The 21,804-nt window shown below is 39.9% G+C and overlaps 1 protein-coding gene across 3 annotated transcripts in view; it reads right to left on the bottom strand.

The window, feature by feature from the left end:
- PHF21B (PHD finger protein 21B) overlaps window positions 1-21,804 on the bottom strand; it is a 185,152-nt gene that overhangs the window by 42,093 nt on the left and 121,255 nt on the right. For all 3 annotated transcript variants that reach the window (XM_077469366.1, XM_077469368.1, XM_077469367.1), the window contains exon 3: window positions 12,949-13,041. In XM_077469366.1, the coding sequence (XP_077325492.1) occupies window positions 12,949-13,041 (93 nt within the window). The remainder of the gene's footprint in view (window positions 1-12,948; window positions 13,042-21,804) is intronic.

The raw sequence follows: 21,804 nt of genomic DNA, 5'->3' as shown, positions 1-21,804 counted from the left end.
AGGATGTGTGTTTCATGTCAATAACCCAAATGCCTTTCTTCAATAAAGTCAGAGCGTAAAATGTGACAACAGAACTGATGAGCTGCAGAAACAACAAACTCACACGCAAATGCTGCAGTTTAATTTAGCAGAAAACATATTATTAGGTAAGAGAAATTCGACATGTTAGTAGCAATCTGTCTATTGAAGAACACTGGGCACATAAAAAAGCACCCTTTAGTTCCTTAATATATTGACTTAATTGTTCAGCTCAGTTTGCTTAATTGCCCTACATGTGTCTATAGTGAGATTTAGTCACAGACTGCAGAATTTCAGACTCTTAAAAGTGTCACCTCCCCTGTGTTAGGCAATCGTATAACAAGGCAAATGTGGATGATAAAAAGTATACACATCCATGTTTTAAAATTAAGTGGTCCTGTATATCACATAATCCTGATTTCTCCATACCAGCAATTCTACGCTTTATTAGTAAAGTTACACTTTAAAGTAGAGGTGCACCGAATGGGTTTTTGGTGCCGAAGCGGATACAGAAAATGAAAAATACACTAAGCCAAAAACCAAAACCGATATCGAAAATGACTGTTTTTGAAAAATATTTTTATACAGGAGATGGTCAGAGACTGGGGACATGGTACAGGAGATGGTCAGAGACTGGGGACATAAAACAGGAGATGGTCAGAGACTGCAGATGTGGTACAGGAGATCAATGCAGCCTCACCAGCTTCCTTTACATGCAGCCTGCCAGTGCCCATCATTTGCAGCCTGCCAGTGCCTCACCAACAAGATTATATTGGACTGGCAAAAATAACTATTTGTATTGCTGTTACATTGCTGATGTTATAGAAATAAAAGTGTATGCTGTGACTATAGAATTCCTTTAACAAAGGATGAAACAAACATGAACCTGATAATCAGAGCACCTAACAGCTAAACCTGTCTCTTTACTGTTCCAAGGCTTTTCTAGTGTTGCCAAAGCCTTATACACACGATTGGATTGTTCACCAACAAAACTGTGGATTTTGTCCGAAGGGCATTAGCCCAAACTTGTCTTGCATACAGATGGCCACACAATTGTTGCCCAACAATTACGAACGTAGTGACATACTACATGGTTTTTCAGCTCTTTAGCGACACCCTTTGGGCTCCTTCTGCTAATTTCGTGTTAGTAGAAGTTTGGTGAGTGTTGATTCACACTTTTCAGTTTGTTTCTGAACGGCCGTTCGTCAACCAGACATGTTGCGGAATCGGAGGAGATAACATGTTTATTATTGGCCTTGGAGTTATTGCTTTGACATTATTTTTTTGGTTGAATCATGATTGAATTTGGTTTATTTTCTATATTTTTGGATGCATAGAATGTAAAATTGACAAGGGACACCAACATAGCTGTATCCAGGGGTTGACAAATTTGCTTGGAATCTAGGAGCCAGCTAAAAAAGTTAGGAGCCAGGTCCGTGACGGCGATCTGGACCTGTCCCTGGCCTGACATGGAGACGAGTGAGGGGAAGATAGCCCCCAGCCCCCCACCTGTCTCCAAGTCATTGCCCATAGCTCTTAGAGGGACATTTTTAAATTGCATTTTAGTGTAAATATGAGATGTGAGGTCTCTCTGACCCCAGATCTCATATATAAGAGGACCTGTCATGCTTTTTTCTATTACAATGGATTTTTACATTCCTTGTAATAGGAATAAAAGTGACACACATTTTTTTTTTTTTTAAAAGAACAGTGAAAAAAATAAAAATAAAAGTTAAAATAAGAAAAAAAAATGTTTTAAATGCGCCCTGTCTCGCCAAGCTTGCGTGCAGAAGCGAATGCATATATGAAAGCGGTGTTCAAACCACACATGTGAGGTATCGCTGCGATCGGTAGAGTAAGAGCAATAATTCTAGCCCCAGACCTTCTCTGTAACTCAAAACGTGCAACCTATAGAATTTTTTAAACGTCGCCTATGGAGATTTTAAAGGGTAAAAGTTTGTCGCCATTCCATGAGCGGGCGCAATTTTGAAGCGTGACATGTTGGGTATCGATTTACTCGGCGTAACATTATCTTTCACAATATAAAAAAAAAATTGGGCTAACTTTACTGTTGTCTTTTTTTTTTTTATTAAATAAAAAATTTTTCCCCCAAAAAAAGTGCGCTTGTAAGTCCGCTGTGCAAATACGGTGTGACAGACAGTATTGCAACGACCACCATTTTACTCTCTAGGGTGTTAGAATAAATAATAAAAAAAATATATATATATATTATTTTTTTGTTTTGTTTTGTTTTGTTTAGGGGTTCTAAGTAAAGGGATGGAGAAAGACTGGCAGGCAATCCCATTAGCATTGTTGGTTGTAATTCCAACGGCCACCACAAGAGGGCGCCAGATTCCAGAAGGAACCATAGGATCACAGAAGGCCTCAAAGCCGGGGGCTCAATTACCGGCCGCCTGCGGCGCGGCCCGACGCGATCGCGCGGGGGGGGGGGGGGTCCACGGAGACGGGATACCCCCAGCTATGCTGCCCCAGGCGCAAGGTCGCCGATTCTAGTCGCCAATGCGACCTGGCGACCGGGTTTTGTCGAGCACTGGCTGTATCTTTGATCTTAAAAACTACGGGATAATAAATAATAAAAAAAAGCATAATAATATGAAAACAGCTGAGAAACTCCTCTCAGAATCCACTAGTTTTGTTTAAGTCAAAAAAGACCCCTGCCAAAAACTGCTGATAACAGCCTATGTGTGCATGGACACATAGGATATGATGGGGAGTTTATTGACTGTAGAAAAGAACGTCTGAAGCCAAAAACAGCAGCAGTAAAAACGTCCAAAAATGCCCATGAGTGCATGAGGCCTTATTGTTTCCAGAAAGGACCGTGCGTCTGAATTTTTTTTCCAGTTTTGCTGCATTAGTATGAATGTACCTTTTAATGTCCCCTCAAATACTATCAGGCTCATGTAATGAGAAATGACAAAATACAAAAATGAAGCACACAATTCAGTAACCCATATAAACCATTCATAATAAATCTTTCACTGGTCAGATAGTAAAATGACCCCATTTGGTTGAGATTATTATCTACTTACACATTTCACTGCCTTACAGAATGAGCCTCAAATAATCTTCATAGGATTTAAAGTGGATGTAAACCCACTCTCCTTTCTAAACTACTGCAATATCGGTTATCTAGAAGGATATACATGCCTCCTGCACGTATACTTATCTGTCGTATGTCTCCCCTCTGTCTGCTATGAAACCCGAAAAACTGCAGATTTTGTGGGTGGGTCTGTTTTCCAGGGCTCAGTGGGTGGAGTCGTGATGTCAGTAGACTTCTCGCCCACCTCTACATTCCCCTTATCAATATGCATTTTCTCCTGTGTATTTCTTTCACTGAACTTCTGCTATGATCACTAACATCCAGTCAAAACCCAGAAAAGTCCCCACATGATTTCAGCATGCCAAATCATGAGGTGTTAAACAGCCAATCCTTGCAGAGCAGCTGAAGAAAGGAGTGGGGGTGGGAATGAAATAATGCACGTCTCTTAGGCTAGTGCACGAGATATGTAGATCACCTGTCACCCACAGCAGGGGGAAGAACAGACAAAGTTTTTCTCTGTCAAGATTTCTCTCACTGAATAATAAAAGATGATTGCTCAGAGCTGCATTAACTCTTTGTGGCAAGACTGGGCTCAAATGATAGGAAATTTTATACTCTACATTATGACATACATCAGGTTTACATCCACTTTAAGCTTCTCTTTGATAAGCCTAATATATACAAGCATTAGATTGTAAAAACTAGTCTGAAAGGCAAGGTATACAGTAAATGTTTACAAAGTATTTCAAACTCTTCAATATTTCTAAAAGCCATAAAACCTCACTTCTGCAGCACATGAATATGCAGTCCTCCATTTTGTAAAATAATGCTTACTTCTCAAACTACAGATTCCATTGCCTTCCTCTCTCCATCATACGGATGGCAGGATGAACTGAGCACTGGATGCTTGGCCTCAGCAACTCATGAACGGGCACTTGGCTTTGTTCACTACCCACATGTGCAATCCACTCACTTTCACAGAAGGCTGACTGCTCATGCATGGGTAGGGAATAAAGCCGAGTGCTCATTTTTGAGTTGCCAGGGCCATGCATTCGATGCTTGGTTCATCTTGCTATCCTCAGGACAGAGAGGGGAAGTCAATGGAATAAGCAGCCAAAAAAGTAAACATTCTTTTACAAAATGAAGGACTGCATATAAAGGTACTGAAGATGCTGGAATACATGTGGATATTTTTTGTAAAAGTCATTAAAAGGTGAAATAACTCTTTAAGTTTCAAATGTTTAAAGTGACAGTAAATGTTAAAACTAATACAATGGCCCCTTACTGGTTAATGCCATAATATACTAGTATGCACTGCATACTAGTTCACATTATGGCAGACTTACCCTACAAACAGAGCCCTCATGTGGCGTGCTGTCACCGCCTCTGGCGCTTCCATCTTTGTCTTATTTCTGGGTTTGGGTTCATCCACTGTTTAAATGGCCAGACCACGACGTCACTCCTGCATGCGCATGGGAATCATCATAGTGACGCAGCACTCTCTGCATCCACGGTGCACTCAGTGTTCTGTGCAGGCAGAGAGCACTGCGTATGTAACAATTACATCATTGGAAGAGAGGTTCCCTTTAAGAAATTCACAACAGCTGTTCAACAATTGCAAAAAACTATCTTAATGTCTGTTGTACACACTGATCTTCAGAATAGCATTCACAAAAAGATGCGAACAAGGCCATAATATCAAAACAGGCATATAAAAAGAAATGTTAACAAAATAGAGGATAATAAGTGCATTTGAAAATTGAAATGATGTTTCCTATTCCCATGATCAGACTAAGAAGGTTTGGTGATTACCTTTTAGTAATCGTAATCACTAATGTAAACCTAGCTGTTGCAGAAGTGTGCTATTGATGCATTTGTTTTAAACGGTTAATTCTTGATTAAACTGCAGTCTTTGTTAGAACGATTTGCAGTGTTGGCAAGCATGTCATTATGATACTTGCAGCTCTTGTCCTTGTGAATCTGCTTAAGTGGTTGACTGCTTAAATGAGAAGCCTAAGTAATAATTGTCTACAAACGTTAATTTGAATTCTAATGGAATACACCTGGCAATTATGTGCGGCGCTCCATTCACCTCTGTGCATGGGATCGAGTGAAGCAGACAACCAATGAAAGCAAAGCATCTCCCTGTATTTCTTCCATACTATCATATACTATGGGGGTTATTTACAAAAGGCAAATCAAACAAGTGCACTTGTCGCTCTAATTTTAAGGGGTAGATCTGAAATGAGTGGAAGATCTGCTGATTTTATCATCCAATCATGTGCAAGCTAAAATGCTGTTTTTTATTTTCCTTGCATGTCCCCCTCGGATCTACAGCGACTTTTACTTCCAAGTGCACTTGCAGTGCAAAGTGGATTTTCCTTTAGTAAATAACCCCCTATTTTTTATTATTGTAACATAAAGAGCTCCCTTCCCACAACATCATAAAAAAGTCCCTACCAAAAAACATGCAAACAGAATTTTTATGGAGATTACACCAGACCAATGTCCTGCCGTGCAATAAAGCCGATCACAGATGGTTAGACTCTTGACCAGTTCAGCAGGGATCGGTCAAGATTTGAACCATCTATGGGCCGGCTGAATGTACCTGAGTTGACCCATCAATCTACTTGGGTACAACCAGCATGTCACATTTTTTGTATGCGATTTCTGTGACCTTGCTTTACTTTTAGTGGCGCTCTAAGCAAAAAAGGAAAATATATATGGTCCCGCTGGTGCTCAGGAATGAGGTGCGTTCCAGCGTTCTATCGAACACTGCCTCCCGTCGGAAAATGCCTCAAACGAAGCGCCCATGCACAGGGATGACTTCACTACAGCTTATGGGAACACCAGAAGGTAAATCTCTGAGAACAATAAACTGCAGCAGCAATTCATCACACACACAAAGAAAGAAGTTTTGCAGGGGAAAGGGCAGAATATACAATGTGCACACTGTGAGCAAACATATTCCTTCGCTGATGCTGTACAGAGCCATCATATGGCTCTCCTCTGTACCTGGCCCTCCCCTGTACATGGCTCACTTCTGTACCTGGTTCTTCTCTCCTCTGTACACGGCTCTCCCCTCCTTTGTACATGGCTGTACCCCCCTGAGAAGGTAGTTATAGGCCTGTGTACATGGCTGTGCTCTACTGTGTAGATAGTTATAGGCCTGCATACATGGCTGTGCCCTCCTGTGTAGATAGTTATAGGCCTGCATACATGGGTGTGCCCCCCTGTGTAGGTAGTTACAGGCCTGTGTTCATGGCTGTGGCCCCCCCCTATGTAGGTAGTTATAGGCCTGTGTACATGGCTGTGCCCCCTGTGTAGGTATAGGCCAATGTACATGGCTGTGCCCTCCTGTCTAGATGTCTGTCTACATGGCTGTGCCCCCCTGTATTATTATATAGGATTTATATAGTGTCAACAGTTTGCGCAGCGCTTTACAATGTAGGGAAACACTATACCAACGGTACAATTAAAAACAAGAGGGTTAGAGGAGCCCTGCTCCTGCGAGCTTACAATCTAACAGTATAGGCCTGTGTACATGGGTGTGCCCCGCTGTGTAGGTAGGTATCAGCCTGTAGACACACACACAGAAGGTGACTCACTTCCAGTACAGGCTCTCGGCTCAGGCCTCCTGTCAGTAGCAGGGCCACCATAGTAACGATGATTAGCAGCGCCGTGTCCCCTCTCTATGTTGCCCCATTTCCCACTGCCAAGCAGCTCCCGCTCCACCTCCATCTCCTCACTGGTAGACAACTGTAGGTGTCCTGTTGAATAATGCCTCCTGACGGATAATGCATCCGACGAACCGTGCATGCGCAGCTATGGCTCTGTACTGCATGTGATTGCATTGTACAACATGTGATGGCTCCGTACGGCATGTGATGACAGTGTACGGCATGTGATGACAGTGTACTGTACCGGCAAGGCGTATGTCCGCTCATAGTGTGCACATTGTATATTCTGCCTTCTCCCCTGCAAATCTCCTTTTTTGTGTGCGTGGTAAATTGTTGCTGCGGTTTATTGTTCCCCAAGATTTAACTTCTGATTAAAGTGCATTATTATAAAGTGGACTATTAGGCTATAATGTGAGCCCAACACTTCCCCCTCCCCTTTAGGGCTTCCTCACACAGGTATGCACAGAGCAAAGCAGAATCGGACTGGCAGAGTCTGCCTCCGCACTTTGCAGATCATTGAATAATGCATCCAACGATCTGCGCATGTGCAGTACTTAGGTTCATCTTAGTACTTAGGTCTCCCAATCAGCTGTAGTGACATTATAACTGCGCATGCGCGCTCCGTCAGAGGCATTATCCGATGGGAGGCAGTATTCAATAGAGCATCGGCATGAAATATCACCACCTAGCATTGTGTAATATGCTTAGAAAAAAATCGCCACTCTCTCGGTCTAGTCTGTGTCGTTAACATGTGCGAGTTGGCCTCAGCCTTACACCCCTCCACAAGCCACACCCAAGGGTGGGGTGTAACATGTCAGAGGTCGTGGCTTGTGGAGTGGTGTAAGTCTGAGGCCAGCTCACATCTTAAACTACATAGACAGGACTAAGAGAGCGGAAACTATTCTAAGCAATAATTACGGTGTTCTCCCAGAATGTTACACTATACAGCATGGATTCAGGAAGCTCTACTGCTGGCTATTGTATTCAAGTATATGCAACACCATATGACGAGGGTTGCGCAAATTTTATTTCCTATATTAATGCCGTGCTTCCAAAGACAAATTCCATAAAGTCTAAACCATGTGTTTCAAATGCATTAATATCACTACCAAATAAACCACCACTTTTACAAACTATATACGGCTAAAGGTAAATCTACTTTGCACTGCAAGTGCACTTGGGCGTACAGTCGCTGTAGATCTGAGGGGGACATGCAAGGAAAATAAAAAACAGCATTTTAACTTGCACATAATTGGATGATAAAATCAGCAGAGCTTCCCCTCATTTCAGATCTTCCCCTCAGATCTACAGGGACTGCACTTCCAAGTGCACTTGTAGTGCAAAGGGGATTTGCCTTTCGTACCACTGTTTAGCCAACAATTTCTTACCTGGCTATTTCAATTTTTCAAAGTCTATTGAGCCAGGTGGTGCCAACAGGGCCAGCCACAGCTCGAACTTTAGTGGATTTGACAAGAATCAGATGAAATTTAATCTGTGTATAGCCAGCTTTGAGTAATGAGCTTAGTGAATTTCTTATATAAGATTCCCTACTACACCATGACCCATAGCAACCTGTCCAAAAGAAGGTCCAGGTTTTCAGCTTTCACTATAAAATAAGGTCTACTATCTATAAAATAAGATTAGTTTGAACACTCCCTTCAGACAAAAAGGATGGCAATCTCCAGAGCTTTTACCTCTGACCTAAATAAAATGGGTGGTTTTATATGAAGCATACCCAACATAGTATAAACGTTTATAGGTTCAAATCAAAACTTTATAGAATGATAAATATATTTATATTCAGCCATTTAACTAATTGTTTAAATCACACTAGGCTCATCTGAAAATAGTGGTTACTTTTTTGAAAATAAAGATTCTTATCCTTGTGTTAAAGTTTTGTGAATTGAACCTTATGCCCCTCAAATTACAATACAGCCCACATATTATGATATAATTTAATAAGATATAAAAGGTCACTCTAGAAATGGATGAGGAATAGAACTTCTTCAATCTTAGCACTGGTTTGTCAATGTCTAGTGTAACCAAGCAGGCTCTAGCACAGACTTTCGCTGCAACCAACGTATGTGATACAGAAGCACTGAACCGCTTCCAGGAAGGCCAGGTCAGTATGCCAAATAATGGCTGCATTCCTCCTTCTGCACTAAGCACTGCAGTTGTAGGCATGTAATCTCACATACACATACTAGGTGCAAACTGGGCAGCTCATAAATCCCTATATGTATGTGACCACTCAGATGTTTGGTTAAATGCGTACAGCCAAGGCATCTGTCAGCCTGTCATTGATTTGTACGGACTGCTACCCATGACTGTATGCAAGCACCTTTGTTTTTTGGGCACTGAACAACGCTCCTTTTTGATGCTGTATGGCCCTCTCTGGCCATGTGAATGGGGCCTAAAACACTCTTCCCCCACACACAAATTACAGATAACATACACATAAGCACTACAAACACACCGTAATACATTAAAAAAAAAAAAAATTATTGCGCTAAGTGTATCTCCAAGAGAAAAATTGGAAAAGCAGCACACCAAGTATCCAGAACAAACTAAGTAATAGAAACCATATAATAATAGGTATGTTGCCACTATCATTTTTACCTTTTTATCCTTCTACCCCATTCAACACATTAAAACCATAAAATATTAGAAAATTCTGAAAACACACACAGGGGGTTATTTATGAAAGGCAAATCCACTTTGCACTGCAAATGCACTTGGAAGTAAAGTCGCTGTAGATCCGAGGGGGACATGCAAGGAAAACTAAAAAACAGCATTTTAGCTTACACATGATTGGATGATAAAATCAGCAGAGCTTCCACTCATTTCAGATCTACCCCTTAGATTTACAGCGACTGCACTTCCAAGTGCATTTACAGTGAATGCACTTGTAGTGCAGAGTGGATTTGCCTTTCTTAAATAACCCCTACAGTATAAAGAAATTGGCACAAAGGGTGCATTTCCCTTTAAATGTGAATAAATAAAATAAGGAGTTCTTAGGTGAGATCAAACAGCTCTTGTTCACATACTGTAAATGTGTTGTGCCCACTCAGGTACCAGCTTCAGTACATCATACCAATGATGTTCCCAAACTCCTCACCAGATAAATATGACCTCTAACTTATCAGAGATCTGCAGCGTATTATAGCAATCGACTCCACAACCATGGTCAACATGAGATCTTACTACACCATCATAGATAATCAAAAGGCAAACTCACAGTAGATGGAGGAAACATAAGAACAAGCCACTTCATGTAATACTGCTTTAACCAATTGACATTTAGTAAAAGAAAATAACTCACAATGTATTTGAGAGACCTGACATGTAAGGCACCCCCACGATCCAGCAGGTGGGAGTGATAACGTCACAGGCCAGGCCTCACCAACACAGTTCGCCACAAACAAGACATCAGGGGATGAGCGATCTCTTTCCCTGATCCTCTTTGTGACGAAACATGTTGTGTGAGACCTGGCCTGTGATGTCATTGCACTTGCCAGCTGGATCGCAGTGGCGCCTTACATGCCAGGTTTCTCAATTACATTCATTAATTTCTACAGTTAAGTCTATATATATTTGGACACATGCACAATTTTCATAACTTTGGCTCTGTATGCCACCAGAATTAAATTAAAGTGAAACATTCCAAATGAATTTGAAGTGCAGACTTTCAGCTTTAATTCAAGGGGTTGAACATAAATGTCAAGTACAAATTTTAGGAACTGCAACAATTTCTATACACAGTCCCTCCCCCATTTTCAGCGGCTCAAATGTAATTGGACAAATGAATATAATCATAAATAAAATGTTAATTTTTTATATTTTGTTGAGAATCCTTTACTGCAAATGACTGCCTGAATTCTGGAACCCATGGACATTACCAAAGACTGGGTTTCCTCCTTTCTGATGCTTTGCCAGACTCTAATTGCAGCTGACTTCAGTTATTCTTTGTTTGTGGGACATTCTGCCTTTAGTTTTTCCTCCAGCAAGTGAAATGAATATTCAATTGTGGTGCATTCAAGTGATTGACTTGGCCATTGCAGAATATTCCACTTTTCCTTCAAAAGCTCCTGGGTTGCTTTGCAGTGTGGTTTGGTTCATTATCTATCTGTACTGTGAAGTGCCGTCCAATCAACTTTGCTGCATTTGGCTGAATATGGGCTGACAGTATCTCTCTAAACACTGCAGAATTTATCGGGCTGCTTCTATCTTCTGCCATATCATCAATAAACACCAATGACACAGTGGCACTGGAAGCCATGCATGCCCATGCCATCACACTGCCTCCACCATGTTCAACAGGTGATGTTGTGTGTTTTTGATCATAAGCTGTTCCAAGCCTTCTCAACGCTTTTATCTTCCCGTCATTCTGGTACAGATTAATCTTAGTTTCATCTGTTCAAAGAAGGATTTTCCAAAACTGGTCTGGCTTTTTTAGATTTTTTTGGCAAAGTCTAATCTGGCTTTTCTATTCTTGCACCTTGGGTGAACCTTCTATATTTGCTCTCGGGAAGTCTTCTCTTGATTGTAGACTTTGACAACCTCCTGCCACAGTGTCTGCCACTTGTCTGGATGTTGTGAATGGGTTTTTCTTTACCATAGAGAGGATTCTGCCATGATCCACCACTGTTTTCTTCCATTGACATCCAAGCTTTTTTATGTTGCTGAGCTCACCAGTGCGTTCTTCTTTCCTCAGAATGTACAAAACTGTTGATTTGGCCACTCTTAATGTTGCTACTATCTCTCTGATGGATTTGTTTAGTTTTTGAGATCTTATAATGGCCTGTTTCACTTGCATGGACAGCTCCTTTGATGGCATGATGTAGGCTCACAGCAATAGATTCCAAATGCAAATACTACACTTAGAATCAACACCAGATCTTTTACCTGCTTAATTGATGAAGAAATAACGAAGGAGTAGCCCACACCTGGCCATGAAACAGCTTTTGATTCAATTGTCCAATTACTTTTGGTCCCTTGAAAAAGGATATTATATAACTATAGCTTGAATATGTTTTGGTATACCTGAAAAAAAAAAATTGTGCCTGTGTCCAAATATATATGGACCTAAGTGTATGTGCGGTAGTGCACTGCAGCCTGTTGCTGCAAACTGTAACACTGCATTGCCATAAAATATATGCCTGCATCTTTTTATCACAACACATACCAATGCAGTGCACACATGACACTAATGAATAGGTGAAAAAGAACCTCCAGTTTGCCTTTAACAGTTTGGAAATTTCTCCAGTTTTGCAAAATTTAATTTACAAATAGTTGTAAATGTAGTAGAAGTTATGTTGTATTTGTGTCTATTAACAATGATTTTTGTGTCTTTTTACCAAAAATATTTGATATACATTTGCGCAAATATTGCAGGACCTACAAAATCAGTATTATCTTCTTTTATTCTACTGGTTCTATGCTTTCAGAAAATGTGTGGTGTGGTGTGGTGGGGCAAACTCTGAAAGCTGTAAGTGAAAAATGATAAAACTTCAGATTTTTAGAGTAAGTTGCTTACTTACTGTTTTATACATCTTTAATTTTTACCGTTTTATGAATTCACAAATATTTATTAACTCAATACAGTTTAAGTTTTATATTTAGTAGGAATTCTGTAAGGTATGTTGTGTGTTGTGCCTGCTATTAATGATTGCAGAGTAACATCACGTTTAAAGCATTTGTGCAACTATCGCAGGACATAAAAAATCTCTGGCACTTTTTCATTCTACCGGTCCTTTGCTTTGAGTAAATGTACGGTCTTGGGGGGTAAGCTGTATGGAAAAATAAGGAAACAGAGAAGATTTAAAAAAATGGTCTGGCCACCAAACTTTCAAAGTGGAGAACAGGGCCGAACAGTGAAAGAGTTATTAGTAGATGGAAACTGTACTATCTTGCAAAAGTTAATTTCAAAATGTGAACTGATTGAAGAAAAATAATCATAGCAGTCACTAGAGAAGACGTTTCAGTTGCACCATGCAATAGTAGTGTGTGCGTGTGATAAGTGCATCATATCATTATACCTTCAGTTTTCTTGTTCCAATTACCAATATAAACAGTATGAAAATTAGCCATTCTATATATATGTGAGCAAAAAAACAAAAATCAAAATTATGACCATATCCCACCGCTGAAATTATCATATGGTGTTATTCAACCACTTAATCTGTTTACCTGAGGTAGCACTGCTGGTCTGTGTCCTGCCAATCTATGCAAGGAGCTGACCTGAGGGACTTTAATTGGTACGGCAGTAATGGTTCCCAACGTCTGCAGAGAAAAGAGACATAAACCAACCGATTAGTCATTGCCAGCAACGTTAACATGATGTTTAGTTATAAAGAGCGACAAGTAGCCTTAACCGCTGAAAAAAAGATGATTGGTTGGCTCAGTATGAAAACACTATTCTAAAGATAAAAGAAGGAAAACCAAAAACGTTTTGAAGCAGGAATGCCTAGCCTTCACTGACCCAGTCCCTTAAAACACTTTTTTTTTAACTTTTCTTAACAATATGATACCAGAAGTGATGTCTACCAGAGCTGGGACTATCTTAGAAGATATGTAGCTGCTGCACCAATCAATTGGTAGCTGGCACCTAACTTTTTTGAACCATGTCTAGGATTGTCAACGGTAATTTGAAAATGCCTTCCAAGCTGCCTCCTGGATTCTTCATTTATTTCTCCACCCTTGGTATATACTATTACTATACTTACAAGTAATCAGTAAAACAATAGATAACATGCAGGGAACAATGTTGGCCATAGGCACACAAGGGCAGCTGTTCAATCAGTTACTCTTCCTCACTTCTCTGAAGCCACCCACTCTTTCATATGGGTGGCTCGGAGGCAGTAGAAACAGGCAGCTGAGCTGCAGTTTTATTGCCCCCCCCCCCCTAGGCTGGGTTTACACCTATGCAAATTAGATGCGGTTTCCCAGCATCCAATTTGCATGACAGCAATGAAGCCGGTTCACACATCTCCGTTGCGGCTGCGGAGCGGCTTACACAGGAACACTGTGCGTCTTTGGCTCAGTTTCAGGGCCAAATTCAGGCAAAAACTTGGCCCTGATTCGTCCCTAAATGGAGAACAGGAACGCACAAGACCCCTGCTGCGAGCCTCTGTCGGAGGTGTGAACCCAGCCTTAAAAGCAAAACAACAGAAAAAGGAGGCAGTTCTACAGTCCTTTGCATCATGGCAAATTTAATGTGACATGCCGAGGTGACAGACATCACCACCTGTCAAACTCAGGCATTCAAATCCACACCACAACCATCAGCAAACCGTGAGCTTGGCTCGCGGGTGTGGTGAATTATCCTCAATATTACCTGCCACTTGTCAGAACAAACTAAAGAACTGGCTTTCATGAGGCATCAGGAACCCTGTCTGAGCGCCTGACAGTGGCCAAGTTCTGAAAAGCGATCCACTGAGGACAGCTTTTAAATAGCACTGATCAATGTGAACTTAGCCTTAGTGTCACATAAACCTATATGCTCAGTTTACCCATAGGTGCACTTTCCATCTCCAAGCTAATTTCTAAGAAAAGTAACCTGTTGGGGCAAAAAACTACTGATTGTCTCATATAGCCATAAGCTGCCTTAAAGTGAATCTGTCAGACAATTAAAATTGTTAAAAGCAAATAACCTGCATGACAGTAAGTACCACATTTAGATTAATTCTGCTACGGTACTAGGGACTTCACCTCCCTGGCTTCTGTGCTACACCCTTACCATCTCTCTTCAATCTATCCTTTATCAACATCTCTATAGTAGGACTTCTACATTTAAAAGCTTAAAAAAACAGCTGTAAAGAAGACTATGAACACTGACCTGTCTGCGGCCCATTCCTCAGATCTTTGCTTTCTTTCAGCTATGGACCATGGCAAATCTATAAATCTGACACACTTCCTGAAGTATCAGGTGCCAGCATTCCCTGCCTTGCACTGTGGTTCTGTAGTGATCCAGAGGATAAAACCACAGAGTGCAGCTGGGGACTAGGAATCTGACACTCCCGGAACTGTGTCATATTTAGGCCTCATGCACACTGGACGTTAAAATAACATTATAAAAACATCAGTAGCTTTGCAGTGAGTTTTCAATGTTTTTGCAATAGCGTTTTTTAGCGCTTTAGTGGGTTTTTTTTTTTTTTAAGGAAAAAAAAAAAAATAATATATATATATATATATATTTTTTTTTTTTTTTTAATTTCAATGGATCAAAAACATAAAAAAACGCTGGTGAGCAACGTTTTTGAGTGTTTATCAATGTTTATCAGTGTGTATCAGCGTTTATACTGCTGAAAAACATCTCTCAGAACCCAATAGTTATGGCTTTTTTTTTTCTACTGCTCAAAAACACCACAGACCAAAACTGCGGATAATGCAGAGTTTAATGACTGTAGAAAAAAAAACTTCTACAGTCAAAAACAGCTGCTTTAAAAATGTCAAAAAACATCCAGTGTGCATGAGGCCCTAAGGTTTCTGCTGAAGCCCATTATTCTACAAGAGTGAAGATGTGATGACTAGGCAACTGAAAACATTAGTACTGATAGTCCTCTTTTACAAGGATTTCTTTGTATTTTTTTAGGCCTCATGCACACTGGATGTTATAATAACCTTGTAAAAACGCCAGTAACTTTGCAGTGGGTATTTCATAGTTTTTTTCTAGCGTTTTTAAGTGTTTTTTCTTTTTTAAATGGGATAAAAAAACATAAAAAAAACACTGTGGAACCCTGTCTTTGAGCGTTTATCTAAGTTTTTTGACGTTACAGTGTTTTTACAGCTGAAAAAATCCTCTTAGAACCCACTAGTTTTGGGGGGTTTTTTACAACCAAAAAACTCCCCAGCCAAAAACAGTTGATAACAGACTATGTGTGCATGGACACATAGGATAAGAAGCTGGATTGTTTATTGACTGTAGAAAAAAAAATGTCTGAAGCCAAAATTAGCAGCTGTAAAAATGTCCAAAAATGCTTAGTGTGCATGAGGCCTTACTGTAGCAACTGATTCACATTAAAGTGATAAGGAAGCATCATCAACTAACAACCCAATAATGCCCTGTACACCGGTTGGATTTTCCAATAGAAAAAGTTTGATAGGAGCTTGTTGTTGGAAACTCTGACTGTGTGTAGGCTCCATCGGAATTTCCGACACACAAATTTTGAGCTCTAGATCTTAAATTCTCTGAGAACAAAATCCGTTGTTGGAAATTTCGATTGCGTGTACACAATTCCGACGCACAAAGTTCCACGCATGCTCGGAATCAAGCAGAAGAACTGGCTATTGAACTTCAATTTTCTCAGCTCGTCATAAGTCACCGCGTTCTTGACGTACGGAATTTCCAACAACATTGTGTGACTGTGTGTATGCAAGACAAGCTTGAGCCAACATCCGTCGGAACAAATCCTATGGATTTTTTGTTGTTGGAATGTGCGATCGTGTGTATGCGACATATACGTTTATAAAATAGCTTTTGGCAGATGTCGGTCGAGGTTGTAAAAAGTGAGACCCAGCTAAACATAACAGCAACAGCCATGCATATTATACAATTTAAACACTTTCCCTACTGAGTGTAATTAGATTAGTCAGCACTCTTTATCCCCCCCCCCCCCCCATTTTCTAGTTCCCTTCATTCTCTGCCTACTCCTTGAAAACCAACATACAAGTGATAAAATAAGACTTATCGCAGTTCCGCTGCACAAAATAAACTTGTCAGGAAATGCTACAGAATGCATACGATGTAGGAAACACATTAACATACATATAAGCTAAGTGGCTAAAATGATTTACATCAAGGTTATTATGTTACACCACAGGCACAGATTTAACGTTCCCCTTGCATATAAAGGAGGACAAATGAATGGCTTTGAATAGCATGTTTCAGAATGGCCTCTCATAATTAGTCTAGGAAATTGCTCCGAGGTGTTTAGCATCAGTTTTAAAGTAAGGACACGAGGATATTCAGGAGCACAGAACTGCAGTGCTTGTTCAGTGAGAGTGTGTGTGTAATTATTATTGTAACATTTATCTCAAACTATTTTTTATTTTATTTTTTCTAGCATGCTAAATTCGTTCTACTTTATTTGATTACACATAAATAAAGGAACACTCAGTTCACTATTACCATGCCTAAAAGATTGAAGTTTATGTAAACTCTAACAATGAAATCACTTGGTATATCTGTTCTACTACTAACAAACAAGAACCTGTACAGACATGGGTCGTTTGTCAGCCGGTATCTACAGTACCAGCTGACTTCGGCTGATATTTGGCCCGAGTGTACGGGGGCTTAAGGCACAAAACAGAATTTACTGGCTATTAAGTATGTCTCTTTGAAAATAAGCAAACTGCACACCTATTTTAGTAGCATTTATAGACACAGTTATAAAGTGTTAGAAGGTGTGTGTGTGTGTTTGTTTAGAGGCTTTTTACTACACTCAGCTGACTTCCTGTCCAGAGGTCCAACCGGACATGGATATTGTATCCTGGCAGTTGCTATGCATTTGCCATATCCCAGCAGTTGGTATTTATTTGCTATATCACAGCAGTTGGGGTGTATTCAGCAGAAGGTTTTTATGATCATCTTCCTTTAAACGGCAAATTAAGAAAATGAACAGACTCGCAACTGCCTGCCCTTCATATGAGCAAATTGAGAACGGCAGAAAAAATAACCGTTAAAGGTTACTGCATGAGTTGAGCAGATAAATTATGCTTCTATCACTACAACCATTGCTCAAAGCATCTTAATAGAAAGGTGGCAACCATGCAGATCAACCAAATACATTTTTAGTGATTTGATTTAGTTGGATCACTTGGAGAGCAGGAGAATGTAAAAGCATCTCTGATAACCTGAAGCAGAAAGTACTACTATATTCTTCATACTGTATCTCCACTAAATACACACAGCTTTTAATAACACGAAATGTGCGATAAGCTACTGAACATATTGTTATATGGACGTAATCGTTTTGGCGTCCACTTGCAAACATTTGCACATTGGAAGAAACATACCCTCCTCTAAATTATGATGTATAAATTATTAAGGGTGCAGCAGTAGAACATTTTCTTCTATAAAAACAACTTTTATTAGGCGTCTCTAGCAGAAAATTACATTTTACAATTCATTTCACATAAGAAGTATATTTTTCTCTTCCTAAAAATATTAGAAATACATAGTTACAGTCACTGGCAGCTGCCTATGCATGCTGTACATTGAACACTGTACAAGATCTAATGAGACCTTTTCATCAATGCTGGATGCTGAGGAACAAAGCAGGGCTTTCCTGCATTATGAACAGTCAATGTGATACCTGATATAAAGTATTATATTACAGGAATCCAGATCAAAATAATAAAGAAAAAATACGAATCCTGGTATGCATTCAGGAAAAATAGAAGATTTTTTTTTAAACACAGCTAGTATAAATACATCTGCCTTTGTATTAGCTTCTAGTTCTCTCCTGTTTACTCCTGGCCAGCTATGCTACAAGTAAACATACAGCATTTGTAATTCAAGTGTGCATTTCGCCTTTTGACTGGAGTCTCACTTTCAGTGTCAAAGAACTACAATTTTAGATCTCTGTTTGCAGATTTTTCTTAGGCTGCTTTCACACTGGGGTTGTTGGCAGTAAAGCGCCGCTATTTTTAGCGGCGCTTTACCGTTGTTTTTGCGAAGGTTTTTGGCCACCACTGCTTTTAACCCCCGCTAGCGGCCAAAAAAGGGTTAAAACGACCCACAAAGTGCCACTGCAGCAGCGCTGCCCATTCATTTCAATGGGCAGCGGTGCTTTAGGAGCCCCATTCCTTTCAATGGGGAGCGGTGTATAAACTGCTCCTTCACCGCTCCAAAGATGCTGCTTACGGGAGTTTTTTTAATGTCCTGCCAGCGCATTGCCTCAGTGTGAAAGCACTCCGGCTTTCACACTGAGACTGCAGGGGAGCCATTTTTCAGGCGCTTTACAGGCACTATGTTTAGCCCAAAAGTGCCTGAAAAACTCCTGTGTGAAAGGGGTCTTAGTAGAAATATGTTCCTTTCAGTAGAGGATATCCAAACCCAAGGACAACAATATAATATATTGCAGCTTCTTGGTACTTAGATGTGGTGGATGCATTCGTTTTCTTACATTAGGCTAAGAACATTTTTAGCAATTACAGAAAATATCTATTGATCTTACAAAATATGCACGAATCTTGTCACTTTATGTAAACTGAAGTGAAAGTTCAAATAATTAGGGCTGCAACTAACGATTATTTTCATAATCGATTAGTTGGCTGATTATTGTTTTGATTAATTGGATAATAATCTTAAAAAAAGTGTGGTGTATAATTTAGTTAATATGTAAAGTCAAAAAAAAAATAAAAAAAAAAAAAGGCAATTTATTCTTAAATATCTCTATGCAGCGGTAAATATAAATAACCAACTATATGGTTAGGAAGCAAAATCTCTAATCCACACTGAGAATAACAGACAGAAAAGATATACTGTATATACTATTAGAGGTTGAATCTGGTAAATATCATCAGACTTGGAGATCACTTTTTATATAAAGAAAAAAAATGAAAGACTGTTTTGCCGATTTTCAGACAGAACTATAATATATGATGTATGACAGACTCCCTTGTCATAGGCAGATGGCTTGATAAAAGCTCCCTGCGCCTGCTGTCACTTATGCTGACCATACAAAAACAATGTCTTCAGTCCACAAAAAAAATTCATTTTAAGATCGTTTGTTTGATTTTCTAATCTTTAGTGGGGTCAAATTGACCCCACTAAATTGACCCCCACAATGACAGGGAAATTTGAAGGAGCGGAATAGAAAACTTCTTGGTCAAAGGAATTTTCAGACAGACAGTGTATGTGGTTTTTCGTTCAGAAATTACATTCATTTTAATACTGAATGTTAAAAGAAAGTGACACTTTCAAACGACATTCTTTCATTCAGCGAATTGATACGTGTATGGCCAGCATGAGGCTCGGTTTACACCTATACAGTTTGCTTTTGATCCATTTCTGCAGTGCTTTTTGCTGTGCTATTTGTGTTTTTGCATACGTGGTTTTCCTGCGATTTGCATACCTTATGCTTTTTTTTTTGCCCAATTTGTTGTTAAGCAGATTAAAAAAACAAAAATTATGGCAAAAACACACTACATGCTTTTCTGCAGCTTCTCCATTGAAGTATATTGAACCAAAAAAATAAAAATAAATAAAAAAAAAGCGTTGAAAAGAGCCCTTGACCCCTGCCAAATATGCAGCGGCTAAAAAAAGCATATATGTGAATGTGGCCCATAGGAAACCACGTTAAATGAACTGTAATGCATTTCTGCAAAAAAGCACCAAAAAAACATATAGGTGTGAACCAGGCCCAAGATGTTTAGGAACAGCGGCATGCTTATTTTTGTATCACCTATCATAATGGGGTTAAAAAAGAAAAAGAATGAAAAAAGTGGTATAGACTGTAATGGGCTCAGAGAGCACCTTGATGCATTTCTTGATGGGCCTCTGTACACTTCTACTCTTTTTATATTATTCTGTGTTAAACATTGTAAGAAAAGAAAATTATGCTGCCTTTTATGTGTAACTTGTCTTTACTATTGAAATGAAGGGGGCTCCAAGAGCTCTTCAAGTGAATACACAAGGCCAGCTACATGGGGGCACTAGTTCATCTAGGATATGTACAGTGCGGTACAAAAGTTTTAGACAAGTGTGAAGAAATGCTCTAAAGTAAGAATGCTTTCAAAAATGTATATTTAAAATTGTTTATTTTATATATTTGCAAAATACAAAGCGAGTGTACAGATGAAAAACAAATCAATCATTTGGTATGACTACCCTTTGTTGCCCCTGTGTGTGTGCATTAAAAAAAAAAAAGAATGTACACCTGATTTCCGAGTGCAGCTCAGCACTCACACAACCGGCCAACTCTCTCCTCCTCTCCTTCTCCCCGTCTGACAGCTAGAGAGGGAGGGGCCGAGACTCCCCCGCTGACGTCAGTCGGAAGGAGAGAGCTGGCCGGTCATGTGAGCACTGAGCGGCGCTCTGAAATCAGCTATAGACTGTGTTTTTTAAATAAAAATCACACATAAAGGGGCACCTGTCATTAGGAGACAGAGCGAATAGGATAAAGAGTTCAGAGTGGCTTAACAACCACTTTAATGCTGGTTTGATGCCAAAGGGTAGTCACACCAAATATTGATTTGATTTAGATTTTTCATCTGTTCACTCAGTTTGTATTTGGTAAATTGATAAAATTAAACAAATTTAAAATAAAGAGGTTAGAGTTATATCAGCAGCGGGGGGGGGGGGGGGGGGGTTCCACTATCACTAGCTGAAAGGCAGGGAGGGAGGAGAGGACGGACGAGGGCGGAGGAGAGCAGACAGGAGAGCTGCGGATGATGGAGGCCCGTAAACTGACCACGGTGTCATTGCTCAGCAGCCATGATTAACCGTAGTCAGTTTACGGGGGGAGGTAGAAACTGTCAGGATCAGCCAGGTATTTCAGGTGTTACAAGGGGCCAATTTACACAGCACACACACTGTGCTGTATAACATGCTTTAAAGGGACAGGATCCATTTATTTTTATTTTTGTATTCTTACACTTACACAAAGTCAGGGATTTTGTAGGATTAGAGTCAGGTGTATGCGTAACCAATTATACCAAGCAGGTACTAATGCTTATTAATTTCATATGTAGGTTGAAACAAAGTCATTCACTGAAACAGAAACAGCTGTCTTAAAACTGAGTGAGGAACAGCCAAACTCTGCTACTAAGGTGAGGTTGTGGAAGACAGTTTCATGTCACACAAGATATTTATACTGCATCAGCAAGGTCTCTCCCTGGCAAAAGATTTCAAAGCAGACTGGGGTTTCAAGATCTTCTGAAGAAGCACAACATTGGGGACGGTAGACACAGAGGTTGGCCAAGCAAACTTAAAGAAAAACTATGGTCAAAATAAAAAAAAACAATATGTGATATAACTCTAGAATCTGTTAAACATTTCACTGGTCGTTTTTGAAATAGCAGTAAGGATATGGAGATATC

Source organism: Lithobates pipiens, unplaced genomic scaffold, assembly GCF_037356315.1.
Source record: "Lithobates pipiens isolate NorthernLeopardFrog02 unplaced genomic scaffold, aLitPip1_a1.2 Scaffold_8, whole genome shotgun sequence".
NCBI classification, from domain to species: domain Eukaryota; kingdom Metazoa; phylum Chordata; class Amphibia; order Anura; family Ranidae; genus Lithobates; species Lithobates pipiens.
Note: the sequence above shows the minus strand (reverse complement) of the source record. Positions and strands in the feature narration are given on the sequence as shown.